Genomic DNA, 16125 nt, shown 5'->3' on the forward strand with positions numbered 1-16125 from the left:
CATCGGCTCGGAAACCACGCGATTTGATAGGAAGTTATCGCGATAGTTGCATAGAACCATAAACACAAACAGCAGTAACGTTATTAAACAAACCCTGCGACTTAAAGCAAGTTAAGAGTAAAGTATTATTTATTTTCCGTCACCTGCAAACATCCGGACTGGACTCATTTCTGCTATAACCTGTGTGAGAAGGTGTCCTCTGGTTGGATCCACCTCCAGCACCTTCTGCCTGTTTGTGAGCAGCTCTGTTCACTGACAGCTTCTAGGTTTTGCTCCAAGCAGCGACATGAGCGCAGGAGAAGCTCCAGCAGGACTCACGTCCTCTCAGGAAGGAAGGTCTGAGGTATGAACTTTATCTTCTCTGTTTGATGCTCGTGTGTTTCTGTTGAACGTTGTTTAAAGACTGAATATGCATAAAAAAAACTAATTAAACAGAGTTATTGGTTTCATTTATCCTTAAATATCTAACAGTGTAATCAGATATGTTTATTTTAGTTTTGTAATATGGATAATATTATCTCACATGGGGTACGTTTCTGTCCAACTCTATTATAATGCTCATATATTAAATGTACAGTTTACAACAGAAGTGAGTGAACTTCTGTACAAAATCGTTTAAATGTCAAAGTTGACGAGTGTTTTGTGTCAAGATTAATCACTGGAGAGACTATAATGAAAACACAGGCCTTGTACATATAACTGCTGATACACAAACAGAAAACCTGTGATGCTGTGACCTGAGTGAACCTGTGATTTCCAGCGCCTAATTATTATTATTAACATGATTAGAAAATGACCTGTGTACACCAGAACCCTCTGTTCTGTTGGACTGAGTCTATCTGCCCGTCAGCATCTTGGATAAAAATGAAAAATAATTTCCACTGGAATTTAAAAAAAAAAAAAATCTAATTTTGTACTTCACAAAGATGGAAAATGATACAGAAACATTAATGAAAGTAACCAGAAGGCACATATATAGAACTAATAACTAGTGGCCGTCCTCCTAAAACTCCAGCATGGACAACAAGCTACTTTCTCAACCTTCCTCTAAAAACCAGACAGGTGAGAGCTCCAGATGTGGTACAGGTGTTATAATGAGAACATTGGTTTCTGTGACAGCTCAGAGTGAAGGACTGACGTGAACCTTTACAGACAACATTGTGTTGCTCTCTAATATAAAACATACCACATTAAAAAACGAGCCTGGTAGATGTTGGCAGCACATTCTTTGGTCAGATGAGATAAATTTGCTCGGCTCAGATGGGGTTCAGCATGTCTGGCGTGAACATGGCCAGGACCCCCAACCCCCACAGTGGATGCATGGTCCTGACAGTGAAGCATGGAGGTGGCAGCATCATGATATGTTCAGAAGGTGTCAGGCAGATGACTTTATAGATGGCACCAGGACTGCCTGTAGATATACTGACAGACAGTATGACTCCCAGAAGCTTGGCAGAAGAGCCGTAGTCCAGTATTATAATGATCCAAAGGACACAACGGTTTGTACAAGAAAACGAGACAACATGACTCAGCCAAGTAAGGCGCTCGCCATGAATCAAATATAACATTTAAAAAGGAAGCTAGAGCAGTACAGCCCCTCGAGCAAAGAGAAGTACTGAGTACACAAAGTACTGAAAAGAATAAAAACTTGTTGTATTGACTTCTGTTGCATAAACTTCCTACTGTGTGGCCTGTATTTCTAGGATAGTACATCTGAACACACAACAGTAAATACGTTATGTTTAACACAGAAATAATGCAAACATGGAGAGGCCATGATGCATCAAAATATTTTACTTTCTTTACCTAAATATTAAAATAAATGACTCCGTAGTAGCTAACAGTGGTGGAAAGTAACGAATTACATTTACTCCAACTCTGTCCTTGAATGCAAAGTTGAGCTACTTGTACTTTAAGTATTTTCTACTTTCTATTTCTACTCTACTACATTTCAATGGGAAATATTGCACTTTGAACTTTATTTCTTTCTTTAGTTACTCGTTAACTTTACAAATCACAGTGAATTGCACATAAAACATATCAAATATGATGTTTGGCTGCTCTTTAAAGTACTCCAAACTTTATACAAGTGCAGCTGAAATGATCAGTTGATTGACAGGAAATTAATCACTTAATTAAAATACTAACTGTTTCGCTAAACATTTACTTTTTCGTTAATGTAAAAACATTTCATGATTCCAGCTGCACAAATGTGAAGGTCTGCTGCTTTTCACTTCAGTTATTTTAGTCATTTTGATGTAATTTTGATAATTTTGAGGTTTGAACTTCTGTTGAGGACTTGTGTTGGTGTTTCTCACTGTTTCCCAGAATTTTTACAAACCATATTAAACTAACTGAGAAGATAAAAGCAGATCAGGCCACACTGACAACAGTCATTCACTGCAGTCTTGTACAAAAATAGTTCAAAATGAGTTCCACCTCATACAGTAGTCTGTAGTCCTTCTGTTTTCATGCTGATGTATCAGACTGTATGTGGTGCTGCATGAGGCTTACCAGACATGAGACTATAATTATAGTATAAATAAACAATGCACACTTGTGTTGACATGCCTCACTGACAGGTCTGGCCGTCCAGGACTCCACAAAGCTTTCAGTTGTGCACCTTTTGAACTCTGCCGCAGCATAAATGGCTCCAAAGTCTGCCAGATACTCATGACTCCGTTCAGCTGAACTGAGTTGACTTTTGGTATCACTGAGCCCTCGTTTTTTTGTTCACCGAGGCTGTGGCTAAAAAAAAAAAAGAAAGTCCAGCTGAAGAGACAGATTCCCAGCTGGGTGGTCAGTGCCTCCATGTGGCCTGTGATCCGTCCCAGTCAATCATTACACACAGAGTACACAGCTCCAGTCAGTGTCCGGTCACATTTGTGCAACGCCGCCTCACTGCTGAGCTGGAGCACACGCAACAGCTTTCCACAGGAATCCACAGGTTTTATATCCCGTTTGCAGCTTTTGCAGGTAGGCAGCCTCACGAGAAAGCACAGGTTTGAAGGGAAATCTGACTTAGGGGGATGATGTAAGTCAGGATTCAGCTGATATAAACGCAAACCAAGTAGGTGAAAGTCTGTACACTTTCCAGCAGGTAACACAAGAGGGAAATGTTAATTAATGTGGGTAAAATATGGATAAAACAGCATCACTCACTAGTTTAACCCTGATTTAATCATGTGCAAGATATTAACTGAGGTTTTATTCAGAGCAATAACTGAACAGCGCCATCAACTTCCACAAAGATTCCTTTTAAGGATAATGTTTGATATCATGAATAATTGTATATTCAGTTAAACCTCTGCCTGATAGAAGTGACAAATAATCACTAAACTATTTCTGAATAGCTGTAATATATACGACATTTTCTTTTTGTGCTGCTTTTCTAAACTGTGACTCACATTTTCGATCCCTCAGGAAGCTTCTGCTCAGACCCACTGAACTGTCCATGGCCCGCGTTCTGTCCCTGTTCCGGCCTCAGCCTTTTCTGGCCCTCGTGGGCAGAAGAAAACCCACATTGTGCAAAATGTCAATGGACTCACGGGCACGTGAAGTGTTTGCGGCCGCCGTGGAGGCCGTGCAGCCAGACACGGTGGTCCGGCAGAGCATCGAGCGCAAGGAGGACTCGGTCACGATTGACGGTCACAAATTCACACTCAAACACAACCTGCACCTGGTGGGCTTCGGTAAGGCCGTGCTGGGGATGGCTGCCGAGGCCGAGAGGATCCTCGGCGATCATTTAGTCAAAGGAGTCATCAGCGTGCCACATGGGATCCAGCAGACGCTACAGCAGCACGGGAAAGGGTAGGCAACACTACACCATGCAAACTAGTCAACAAATAGTGAAGGAAGTGAGATGAAGCTTAACAGCATTTGTTGCTTCCATCGCAGCCATCTGTTGTTAAAAGAAAACAGTCGCATCAAAGTGATGGAGGGAGCGAAACACAACTTACCTGACGCTGACGCCCAGAAGGCAGCTGAAGGGATCAAGCATTTGGCCAGTCAGCTGACAGAGAAGGACCTGCTGCTGGTCCTCATTTCAGGTAACACTCTCACTTACTGCTGATTAATGAATTTTGAATTGACCCTAGGGGATAAATAAAGTTATTTGAAGGCGGCTGTGGCTCAGGTGGTAGAGCGGGTTGGCCTCTAATCGGCAGGTTGGTGGTTCAGTCGCCCACCCCACAGTCACAGTGTCCTTGGGCAAGACACTGAACCAGAGGTTGCTCCCGATGGCAGGCAGCAGCTGGCATGGCAGCTCTGTGGCCGTTGGTGTGTGAATGTGATCTACTCTCAGATGTACGTCGCTTTGGATAAAAGCTAAATGAAATTGTCGACTTGAGTTCTTTTAGCTCAGTGTAGTCTTTAACACAAGCTGGTTCATCTCCATCCAGGTGGAGGCTCTGCGCTGCTACCTGCACCCATCCCACCCATCTCATTGCAAGAGAAACTAGACGTCACCCGCAAGCTTGCAGCTGCTGGCGCCACGATTCAAGAGCTGAACACTGTTCGTCGCGCCCTTTCTTTCCTGAAGGGCGGAGGTCTTGCACATCACGCTCACCCCGCTCAGGTAACAGGCTTATGTTTATTAAACAGCTATTTATTGGAGTCATTTCAGGTCTACGGGTCCAGTGACGCTCCTCTATTCTTCACAGGTGGTGGCCCTGATACTGTCTGATGTGATCGGGGATCCACTGGACTTGATCGCGAGCGGCCCCACAGTGAGGAGTGAGGTGTGGCCTGAGGAAATTCTATCCATCCTTGAACGTTACAAGCTACTGAACTCTCTGCCGGTGTCAGTAAAGGACGTCCTCGGGCAGCCAGGGCCCCGATGGACAGAGAACAAAGATGAATCCGATGCATCAGGACACGTTCTCAACGCAGTGATCGGCTCTAACAGCGTTGCCCTGAAGTGTGCAGGTCGCCGTGCTCGAGAGCTCGGCTTCCGCCCTGTCGTGCTTTCACCAGGAGTGTGTGGTGATGTAAAGGCCGTCTCTAGACTTTACGGCCTTCTGGCCCGCTTCGCCTGCTCCCGAGAGGAACCTCCTCCAGAGATTGCCGCCGAGCTGCTGAGGCTGGGGCCTGAGGTCGGGGTGGAGACCTGGGACCTGTGCCGTACCATGCAGGTCATGGACGAAGGACGCACAGAGGGCTGGGGCGCCACGTGTCTGTTAGCCGGCGGGGAGCCCACCGTGGAGCTAACGGGCAAAGGCCGAGGCGGTCGCAACCAGGAGCTGGCTCTGCGGGTGGGACTGGAGCTGAGAGGTCTGAAGCTCCCACCTAATGGTCCCGTCTTCCTGAGCGGGGGCACTGATGGTCAGGATGGACCCACCGAGGCAGCAGGGGCCATCACTGATGGAGGCTTGTGTGATGAAGCACAATCACAGGGGCTGGACATCGACAGCTGCCTCTCCAACAATGATTCTTACACGTTGTTGTCTCGTCTTTCTGCTGGGAAGCGTTTGCTTGTACCCGGCCTGACCTGCACTAATGTGATGGATGTGCACATGCTACTTATCCCAGCGATTCCCATTAACATAAGATAATTCCAACCTCATCAAATTAAATCATCCAGTGGATTGGGATAGAAAATTAATAAATGACTTGACCTGATCAGGTAGAAACTAGGGGTTGAATTTGTCAGAAATGTCTCTGGTTTTATCAGTATTAATGATTTCTTCAGTAGAGAGCATAATTGTTAAAAAATGTGGACTGGCTAATAATAAATATATTTTTTTAAATCACTGCTATTTTTTATTTTATTTTGTTAGACACAGCTCTACCAATGAGAAATGTGTATGACAACAATCTAATCTGCCCGTCCTGGTGCCTCGCCAGCTTCTTACCGTACCTAAATTCCATCCATCCATCATCTCTACACCTTAGTCCTCACCAGGGTCATGGGGGGCGGAGTCTATCCCAGCTGACTCAGGGTGAAGGCAGGTTCACCTGGACAGGTAACCAGTCTATCACAGGGCTACACTTAGAGACAGACAACCAAGCACACTCACATTCACACCTACGGACAATTTACAATCACCAATTAACCTCAGCATGTTTGTGGACTGTGGGAGGAAGCCGGAGAACCCGGAGAGAACCCACGCTGCACGGGGAGAACATGGAGACTCCGGTGCCTAAAATATGATGATTTTTGTTGTTCAGTTTATCTGAAAAGAACTCAGTGCGTCATCAGTGCATTGTCTTGTCCTGCAGAGCTGTCTCTACCATTATTAGTTGTTAGTTTTAACAGCTGATCACAGGATGTCTCATAAAAAGTATTAAACCCTGTTTTGACCTTTTTTTTCTTTAAAAAAAACCAAAAAAAAAACCAGTGGAATTAATAAACTTTTGACACATGACTGAAAAATACTGTCAAATTGAAAACACAAAGAACTATCAGCGTGTGCTCACCCTCCTCATGTAAAGAAGCTTCTGGGGAAACACCAACAGGTCGATTTCATCATTGCACTTTGTCACCAATCCTTCCTTGCAAAACTGCTTGAAGTGTTTTTGAAAGCCACGATCAGGTCATCCTGTAAAGCACTAATTGGACCGAGATGTCGACACTGAACTGGCTCCTCCAGGACATTTACAGAACACATTTCTAATCCGTTTTTTGGCCTTTTCTTGCAAAATGCAGTAGGTCTCCTCCAGGATTTAATACTGTGCTTCCCACAGTCCACCATCCTGCTTCATGATGGAGGGACTCTGTTGATTATAACCAGAGCTTGTGTTACACTAACAGTTAACTACTGTGCTGCCTTCTTAAATACTCAGTACTTTAAAATTGTCTCCTTGTCCCTATTTGCACTTCATTACAAATTTCCTCAGAATGTTGTAATTTTTGCCAAGAACTTGATTCAACAGCTTTTTTGCCATTTGAAGGTCCACTGTGTAGTTTTAGTGGCATCTAGTGTTCAGGCAGCAGAACTACATGCATCACCCACCTCCTCCCAGCATTTAGAAGAACACACCGAGACTGTTAAAAGTGCAAAAGGTGCTCTCTAGATCCACTGTTGGCTTGTCTGTTCTGGTAGAAACATGGCGGTGCAGTATGGACCAGGACCTGCTCCCTCTACAGATATAAAGAGCTCATCCTGAGGTCACAGCAGCTCAACCACTCCTTCTTCAGGTGATTGTACACTCATAGAAAACATAATATGAATACTTTTATTTCATTTCTGCAAATATATTCACCTAAATCTCACACGTTTGTCCTTTAACATGTGGAATGTAGATGAGTCATCGTAGATGGGGTGAATGTACGTCTGCGCTGTACGTCTGTTCTTAGTTTTGATCGGTTTGTAAACATTTGTTATCACTGGCACAGGAGGTTACTGTAGGTCACCGCTGAACTGAAAGAGTTAAAGGACATGGGTACTTTGACAGACGCTGTAAGCATACAATGCTCCGTAGACATGACAAGCACAGAGGCTGTTAAAATTCATCAAAAAAAAGCACAAAAATCTGTAAGATGTGAGCTGATTTTCATGCATCTGTCTTCCAAAGGGCCGTACACAGTATTACACAGCAGTGATAAAAATGACCCTGTTTACTGCAGACACTTATTCTAATCAATAATCAGGCACGTACACAGCACTCAATGTCACTCACTCAGTCCTGTTATGGTCAGACTTCCCATTAGATAATCTGTCTCCCAGATCCTGTGTGTTCTAACATGGAACATACAGTGTTTGTCCTTCCTGACACCATTTACATCAAGTGTTTGCCCTCGTGTATGGTCCCACAAACACAGCACACCCAGTTCACATGCAAACATTTTCACATTTCTAATGATCCCACTGGAAAAGAAGTTAAAAAGTGGACCATTTAGCCAAACATCAGTTTAGTTTTTTATGCAGAAGGAGGTTCTGCTCAGTGTGATGCTGTTGCTGTACATTAAAAGTCGTTTTTCTGTGAGGGATCGGCAGACGAAGCCATCTGGAGACGATCGTCATTGCACTGAAGGTAAAAACGTGGATTTATTGTCTCTGGAAGATGCAAACTGTCCAGCCTTCACTCGGATAAAGTTCAAAGATCATCGTCTTGTTAGTCCCGATGAGTCTTCAGAGTGTCTCCTGCTCGACTTTCCCTACAAGAAAAACAGAAAGTCATCACCAACAAAACAATAACACAATAAAACAGCTATGTCATTTTAGTAAAATTAAACATTTATAAAACTACTATGCACTTTCTACCTCTCTATCGTGGCTGATGCAGCTTTGGCTAATAATTAGAGCACAGTGATCACCGTTTTCTGCCTCATTCTTTGCAGTTCTTGATGCATTTTCTTCTTAAGGTTATAATGGACAGCTGATTTCCAGCTGGTTGACAATGTCCATGTTACTGCATCCCTCTTCTTTTCATCTCACAGTGATTTTCTTTCAGACATTATTGAGTGATATTCAGTTTGGATTATCTGTTTACATAAACAGTTTATGCGCAAACTATGCTCACAAGATGTTATTGCTCATCTAACATGAATTTGACATTTATACAGATCCAATACATCATATTTTTGAACATTTACTGCATGTATTGGTTTATTTGTAAGACTTTTCCACGTCTTTTCTGAGATGCTGTGATTATTTAACCACTGTGAATGTTGAAGGCTTGTTGTGTAGAAAACAACAGGTGGCATAACATATATTTCCAATGGTGGTGAATACTGCTAAAATAATTGACTATATTCATCTAACTCTGCATCCAGAAGCACTAGCAATTAAAAAGTGAGCTACACAGGATCCCAGATGTAGCTTCTACATTAATGGTGCCTAAAACAAACTGGAGGGAGAGTGTCAGGTGGGCAGACTACCTGATGAAATGACCATATAAACGGACACCTACCATCCACCGAGGTGAGGAGCTGTGTCAGGTGTGCCTCCGTTCTGTCCGGTCCCTGAACACATCACACAGAAATTAGGCTAACGCGGCTAGCACAGCTTTAGCAAGCACTGGGCCGGTAAGGACAACGTACACTCACCTTGTCGGTAATACATATCGTTCACTGTGTTCCCGTAGACTTTCCACGCAAAGTGGATCCCGATCAGACTGACAATGAGCCAGCTGAGCAGGATTTTGAATATAGAGACCCTCATATCGTTGGCGAGCCAGTCGTCCACAAACTCGGAGAGAAACGACAGACAGCTGTCAGCGATGCGGGACAAAAACTCGAAATCCCACGGCTCCTCCATGGCGTCGGGCTATCCGGCTGATGCGAAGTGAATCTGGGGGGTTTTCTGACTGTCTGTTAGTTTAAAAGACATCACTTTGGCTTGGTGGCGTTATCCTGCTCCCATCTTCACCGTTACGATGTTTATGTGGGCAGGATCGAGGAGCCGGAAATGGCGTCATTACGTAACCTTTACGTCAGGACGCACGCAGCCTCAAAAATTCCTGCTTTAGGTAAACTATAACATTCATTGTCGTTCTACCAGATTATTTCAGTGTCTCATATTTATCAAATTATTACGTTTAGCCTATGGGATGCAATAATACTACCTGCACTGAATAGTAAAGTAGGTCATCCCGTCAGTAAACGAAGTTTGCTTTCCGTATTCAAACCATCGGACGAAAAATCTGGTGTTTTTTTTTTCTTTCTTTCTTTTACATGTTTCAATTTATTTTTCTATGATGCTAGAGACATGTGCTGTATGACCGTAATATCAAAATGCCATCCCGGGGCGCACTGCACCGTTTGGATCTGTTCTTCTAGCTATGGCAGAACAGGGTCGTGGAACCAATGGAGTTTGAAAACATTGAATTTAAATGTTGGTTTAGCCCCGCAAAGCATGATATGATACCGGACATACACTAGACCTCTGACAGATGACTAGAAGTTTGGTAAAAATGCACAATGGCGGAGGTTATCAGAAAAAAATGTCGTTTTCTTTGCTCTCCCTAAAATGGTGTTATTGAACGCTACAAGACCCCACGGACTCACAGAGCTAAGCTACATGTTATAGCTAATGTTTACTCTGGAAAGCAGTTCGGTCTCCTTGTTTATAATTTTATTATATAGGGCAAAACAAAACATACATTTAGGATCGCCATTCGTTATACAGCGATGACTAGACACACAGAAATTTGTGGTATATCGAGCTTACCTAGCTAAACATTACCCGGCTAAAACGCCTTACGCAGTGCTTTACGTCGCAGTACCCTGAGGGGGCGGGACCAGCCAGAGCCTCCGAGCCACCTGATTGGTCAGCCGGGCTTGTCATCAGCGGTTCCGGATGTCTGCTGTGGTAAGAGGAAAATTTGTTTTCTGCCTCTCATCCTTGACAGCTTGGCTGCAACGGGGCTGCCGATGAAAGTTACCGGAGCAGATTAGACATTCAACCCGACGTCTCGACGGTGCTAAAGCGTGAGTTTCATTCCGTGTGTGTTTATCTGTCTAATTTCAGACGAGCACGGCGGTGTGCATGAGCACTGTTAAGCCAAGGCCATGAAACTGATCTGTGTGTGTGTGTCGCTTGCTAGCAGGTAGTGTTAGCCGTGTAACTACAGCCAACATGTCCTGAGTGGCGCCGGGATTACAGGTCAAACATTTATTTCTGTACAAATGTAAGCTTTCTTCACCGTGTGCGAGTTAGCAGACACGCTAACATTTGCTATTAACCACCTGAAGTTGGTGTTAAACAAACGTTAGCTGCTTTGCTCAGGCGGTCAACTATTAATTAGCCTGTTTGTGTGTAGTGTAATATTAGACCGGCGGCTGGGAGCTCTAATCAGGTTTGCATTCCGAAGGTTGTTTGGTGTCTCTGAGTTGTAGCTCTCCCCCTCATCATGTGACCAGACCGCTGGTCCAGTATGAGAGCTCCTATTCATCAGAGACTTGGGATGCATGAGGTCTCAATATTCAGCTACAGTCACTAAATGCATTAGTTATGATGCTGCTGCTGGTTGACAACTGGTTTTGTTTTTCTTGTTCCCAGTGATTGGGATGGTATCATGGAGAGAGCCAATCACCAAGAAGGAGAGGCGCAGGGAGTGAGGATTTGTGATCCCCCGTCTGAGAGCAACCCACCCGGTAAACAAACCATATGATCCTTCATTACAGCTCCTTTAATTTTAGTCTTCATTTCCATCATTCATTTCATAATTTTTCTAAATTTTAGCTGACACGTTGGCGACTTCTCTCTCCCTCTTGGGGAATCACATGTTCCCTGATCCAGTGGAGAGACTTGGCAGCACCACCGTGAGCAGAGATGATCCCGCTAACTCGTCAGACGTCACAGCAGAGGAGCCCAGTGTGGACGCCGAGCCTCCCTCTAACCAGTTAATGAAGCTAGAGACTGAGGATACAGAAACCTCTGAGAGTCAGCCCGTTGTGTCCGCCCAGCCGGCCGACAGAGGGACTGAGGATGCTGCTGCTGACAATGACCAGAACGACTCTGGTGAGTTTGTCGTTGCGATGCTGGCCAAGGCCAAGCTGGAGGAGCAAGGCATTGGTGTGAAGGGGAGATCGTCTCCACTGTTGGAGGCAGGAACCCAGGAATCTCCAACGTTCACGTCTCATCGTGATGAGGATGTCACGGCCGACAGCTGGCGGCAGCACAGGAAGCACGTTTTTGTGCTAAGTGAAGCTGGAAAACCCATTTACTCCCGATACGGCAGCGAGGAGGCTCTTTCATCTACGATGGGAGTCATGATGGCGCTGGTGTCTTTTGTCCAGAGTTCAGATAACATCATCCGCTCGGTCTATTCAGGTGAGGGTGTTGGCCGAATGTTACTGATTTATCAATGCTTGTTTATTTCAATATAGTTTTGCAGCTTTATTGTGGGTGTTCACACGTGACCGGACATTTATTATATGCATGAGTAGGAGCAAAGGCAGCCGGTGTTTGTGACCGTGGAAGCTGTGGCATGCTGTGGAGTTAATTATTGACAAATGGCCAAATGTGCTGCACAGTCTGAAATACAACCAACACCAACAAGCTCACGCATTCACAGAATTACTTTACTTTGTATTTATTTTAAAATGTTCTATTTGATTTAATTTTCTTGTCCGTACGCTGTCAGATATCCTGGAGCCCAGAGCCATGAAGCATTGCATTGGTTGACATTCGTCTCTGCTGGCAGTATCTAACCATTTCCCACGTTCTGTCTCCGTCCACCAGAGGAGCACACCGTGGTGTTCTTGCAGAAGGGGCCCCTGGTGCTGGTGTGTGTTTCCAGCAGCCGCCAGTCTGAGCAGCAGCTGCGTGGAGAGCTAATGTACGTGTACTATCAGATCATCAGCATGCTCACCCAGGCCAGCATATCCCGCATCTTCGAACACAAGAAAAACTACGACCTGAGGAGACTCCTTGCGGGCTCGGAGAAGATCCTGGACGGCCTCCTCAACCTGGTGGATTCTGACCCCAGCTTCCTGCTAGCTGCAGTGCACTGCTTGCCTCTAGCTTCCTCTCTCAGGGACTCTCTCAGCCAGATTCTGCAGAAAGCCATCACACCCAATCTGGTTTTCTCCATCCTCATCGCCAAGAACCAATTACTAACCATCGTCCAAGAAAAGACTGTCATCGAGGACACGAGGCTGGAGCCAGCTGACGTTCACCTTCTGCTCAACCTCATCGGAGCCTCCTCTGCCTTCCAGGCTGGAGAGATCTGGACTCCCATCTGCCTCCCACTCTTTAATCCTGACTGTTACTTTTATGCATACATTTCTTACCTGGACCCTCCAGACTGCACTGTTTGCCTGCTGCTGCTCTCGACGGACAAGGAGGCTTTCTACGCTGTGGCCGAGTGCAAGAGGAAGATAGAGGAGGCCATGGAGACGCAGAACTCCCTGAGCCTCATCGCTAAAGCTCAGTCGTACAGCGTGAGCCAGGTGGGAGTTTCAGACCTCAGACACTTCATGTACAAGCCTTTTGATGTGCCAGACAACTACCGTCAGCTCACGCAGTTCACCAGGTGTGTATATCTGTGTGTGTGTGTGTGTGTGTTTGTGTGTGTTGTCAGTGTCACGCAGCCACAGGAGGGCTGAAAGAACCTGGTCTTTACTTCAACAGAAATAGAAACGTGCTCATAGATTACACTGCATGTAAACCAGTTAATCATACGTCTTGCATGATGTCTTTTTGTTTTTAAAATAATGTTTGTGATGGAGCACCTCTTGATTCAGAGCTAATGCAAAAGTCCATTTGTTCTCTGGAAGACATACAGCTGTGTGAATTAGCTAAACTGAAAGCATTAAACGAGGCATTGAAAACGACATTAAGCAAATAGCTCTACACCTACAACAATATCTGTAATAGTCCTTATTGTTCTTGTAATTTTTATCATTCCTATTATTATTATTTAATTTACACAACACGCCTCTCAGAAAAAGTTTCCCTCCAAATAATGTGCAAATCTACTTCCACAATTTAGTTTCGTACCTTCCTTTCTCTCTGTATATTGTAGTATTGTTGAACCTTATATGGATCTCAGTTGTCTAAACTTTGTGCCTTAACTTGTTGCTGCTTGTAGCCCAGAGATGGAGGCGCCGTACGGCAGCGAGGAGGAGAAGATGCGGCTGCTGGACCTTTACCGCTACATGCACAGCCGCATCCACAGCACCTCACGACCCCTCAAGCTCATCTACCACGTCGCAGAGAGGGAAACTCTGCTGGCCTGGGTGTGTATCTTCGTTTATATCATTGTTCACATATATAACCTATAAATGCTGTCTTTGAGTAAATCTGCACCACTCTCATATCTAGCAGTTAGCTTAGCTTAGCACAAAGCCTGGAAACAGGACAACAGCTCTTCTTAAACCTATCGAGGCACCGTTTCTTAGTAGGGTGACTATTCACGCATAATCTGTTAGTTAGTGAGGTTTAAGGAAGCTGGAAGGTGGATTTGTTTGTGCACAGAGCCTCCTGTGTTCAGCTATTATGCTAAGCTAATGTAGCCTAGCTTCATATTTACTCAATACATATGAGCTGGGTAGTTGCAAGGTGTCTCAGTGGTTAGCACCGTCGCCTCGCAGCTAGAAAGTCGCTGGTTGGCGTCCCGGTGAGGACACCCAGGATCTTCCTGCGTGGAGTCTCCATGTTCTCCCCGTGCAGCGTGGGTTCTCTCCGGGTTCTCCGGCTTCCTCCCACAGTCCACAAACATGCTGAGGTTAATTGGTGATTGTAAATTGTCCGTAGGTGTGAATGTGAGTGTGCTTGGTTGTCTGTCTCTAAGTGTAGCCCTGTGATAGACTGGTTACCTGTCCAGGTGAACCTGCCTTCACCCTGAGTCAGCTGGGATAGGCTCCGCCCCCCATGACCCTAGTGAGGATTAAGGTGTAGATGATGGATGGATATGAGCTTGGTGCAGATCTTTTTATCAACAAAGCGATGGCGTGTGTTTCCCAACATGAATCATTTCCTGTAACCACGACTGTAAACGTCCCGTTTCCTCTCCGCTGTAGGTCACGAGTAAGTTTGAGCTGTACACCTGCTTCAGCCCGCTGGTGACCAAGGCCTGTGCAATCACCGCCATCACTAAGCTTCTGAGATGGATCAAAAAGGAGGAGGACCGTCTCTTCATCAGATACCCCCCAAAATACTCCACCACTCCAAACCCCAGCAAGAGCTCTCGAGGCGGCAAATCCGACCAGCAAGACTCCACAGATAACGGCTTCTTGTCCCTCCTATAGGACTCTGCAGCGGCTCTGCCTCAGTCAACAATAGTTTTACACTGGCGACGAGATCTTTTTGAATCCTCTTCGGACACTCGTTGGACTTGTCAGACACTGACTACTGGAATCAAACACTACATTTTACACTATTTAAGAAGGACTGGTGTCTCTGGAGCTAGTATTAAAATTCCTTTACCTTAACAGGAAAGCATGTCACCGCGTCGCTGCTTTCCGACAGAACCAGTCAGGGCAAACTAGCGCTAGTACGTTTTAAATTGAACTGTGGTAGAACACGACTGCAATGGTATTTAAATGTTTTTATATTGTTTTATTACAGCAACAAGAGAGAAATTTTCCTCATGGACAGTGAATGTATCACACCGTTCATTCACGAGTGTTCGTCGTCTTTCTGGAGCAGAAGTAACGTTAGCTACCTTCCTGTAACGAGGCCACACCATTTAGTTTCACCACACGTCCCGATGCTACAGAACCGGATATGCAAGTACGCTGGGCTGTGGGGATTAGCATGAACTGGAATAACGACAATGTGAAGGACGGGCCGCTGTGCAAACACATGAATCCGATGAACCCTGCGAAGGAATTCAACAACACGGCGCCGTTTCATGTCCCATCGATGTTTGTGCTCAGATTAAAACGAGGTGTCGGCTTCCTATCATGTGACAGAGAACAAGGAGGAGATCCCAGCCTTCGTCATCGTCACTGAAGTCAAATCTTGATCAAAAGACGCCACTAAGCTGATGCAATGTTTTGTTTTGTTTGTTGTTTTTCTGCAGATACTTGTAGTACGACTCGGCCTGACGTAGTGAGTTCAGGCCACTTCTCTTTTTGAAGACTAGTTTTGTAAAGATGGTCTATAAACAGTAGCCTCATGCGTGTCCTGTGAGGAATCCTGTCAGTTCAAGTCTTAAGAGTACGTCTGTAGTATTACAAAATAAATCCCAGGTTGCACAAATCCACACTTGTCCTAATTAGGTAGAGAGATGGTGAATATTTTTTCAGAAATAACAGAGTGTTTGGGTTATTTCTCAGTTTCATGAAAAGAATTGGAGGCAAGCAGTGTGTTGGACAAGAACAAGGGTTTGAATAATAAAGATATAACGAATGAATATTTACTTTGGTTTCAGTTGAGTTTTTCTTTACAATGAGTTCTACAGGAAACTCTATAAGACTTACCTGGTGAATAAGGAACACAAGGAATCGTCACTAAGAACATAATTTAACTAAGAATCTTGCTGATGTTGTGTTATTGGTCATTTTAAGTGTCCATCAGGGGCTGAACGTGACCTGAAGGCCTCGGCTGAGCTTCACCTCCGAAATACACCCGCGTGGCATCACAGAAACTAACGCAGCATAATAAATTTCCAAAAAAAATCAATAAAAGAATAATAAAAGTGGAAATAAGAAGAATAAATAAAATAAAAAATGTGACAATATAAAGCAATATTAATCCGAAATGAATCCGTAAAAGAAAAGGCTGTTAAAAG

General features: G+C 44.6%; 3 protein-coding genes across 4 annotated transcripts; 2 read left to right on the forward strand and 1 right to left on the reverse strand.

Moving 5' to 3' along the window:
• Positions 1 to 18: 18 nt before the first annotated feature.
• glyctk (glycerate kinase) lies at positions 19 to 5750 on the forward strand. The gene is made up of 5 exons (XM_008289433.1): positions 19 to 343; positions 3424 to 3810; positions 3898 to 4049; positions 4401 to 4576; positions 4662 to 5750. The coding sequence occupies exons 2-5, from the start codon at positions 3455 to 3457 to the stop codon at positions 5550 to 5552; spliced, it is 1575 nt and encodes a 524-aa protein (XP_008287655.1). The 5' UTR covers positions 19 to 343; positions 3424 to 3454; the 3' UTR covers positions 5553 to 5750.
• Positions 5751 to 7162: 1412 nt separating this feature from the next.
• tcta (T cell leukemia translocation altered) lies at positions 7163 to 9398 on the reverse strand. The gene is made up of 3 exons (XM_008289422.1): positions 8990 to 9398; positions 8854 to 8905; positions 7163 to 8098 (listed from the first exon to the last, which is right to left on the reverse strand). Exons 1-3 carry the CDS (start codon positions 9198 to 9200, stop codon positions 8056 to 8058), a joined length of 306 nt encoding a protein of 101 aa, XP_008287644.1. The 5' UTR covers positions 9201 to 9398; the 3' UTR covers positions 7163 to 8055.
• An 863-nt stretch (positions 9399 to 10261) lies between these two features.
• mon1bb (MON1 secretory trafficking family member Bb) lies at positions 10262 to 15753 on the forward strand. Of its 2 annotated transcripts, none has more exons than XM_008289401.1 (6): positions 10262 to 10372; positions 10944 to 11038; positions 11127 to 11717; positions 12129 to 12921; positions 13480 to 13627; positions 14411 to 15753. In XM_008289401.1, exons 2-6 carry the CDS (start codon positions 10960 to 10962, stop codon positions 14636 to 14638), a joined length of 1839 nt encoding a protein of 612 aa, XP_008287623.1. In that variant the 5' UTR covers positions 10262 to 10372; positions 10944 to 10959; the 3' UTR covers positions 14639 to 15753. The 2 variants fall into 2 exon arrangements, with proteins under 2 accessions (XP_008287623.1, XP_008287632.1); XM_008289410.1 differs by having other exon boundaries at positions 11184 to 11717.
• Positions 15754 to 16125: the final 372 nt, after the last annotated feature.

This window comes from Stegastes partitus, unplaced genomic scaffold (genome assembly GCF_000690725.1).
Source record: "Stegastes partitus isolate 25-593 unplaced genomic scaffold, Stegastes_partitus-1.0.2 Scaffold14, whole genome shotgun sequence".
Taxonomy (NCBI): Eukaryota; Metazoa; Chordata; class Actinopteri; family Pomacentridae; genus Stegastes; species Stegastes partitus.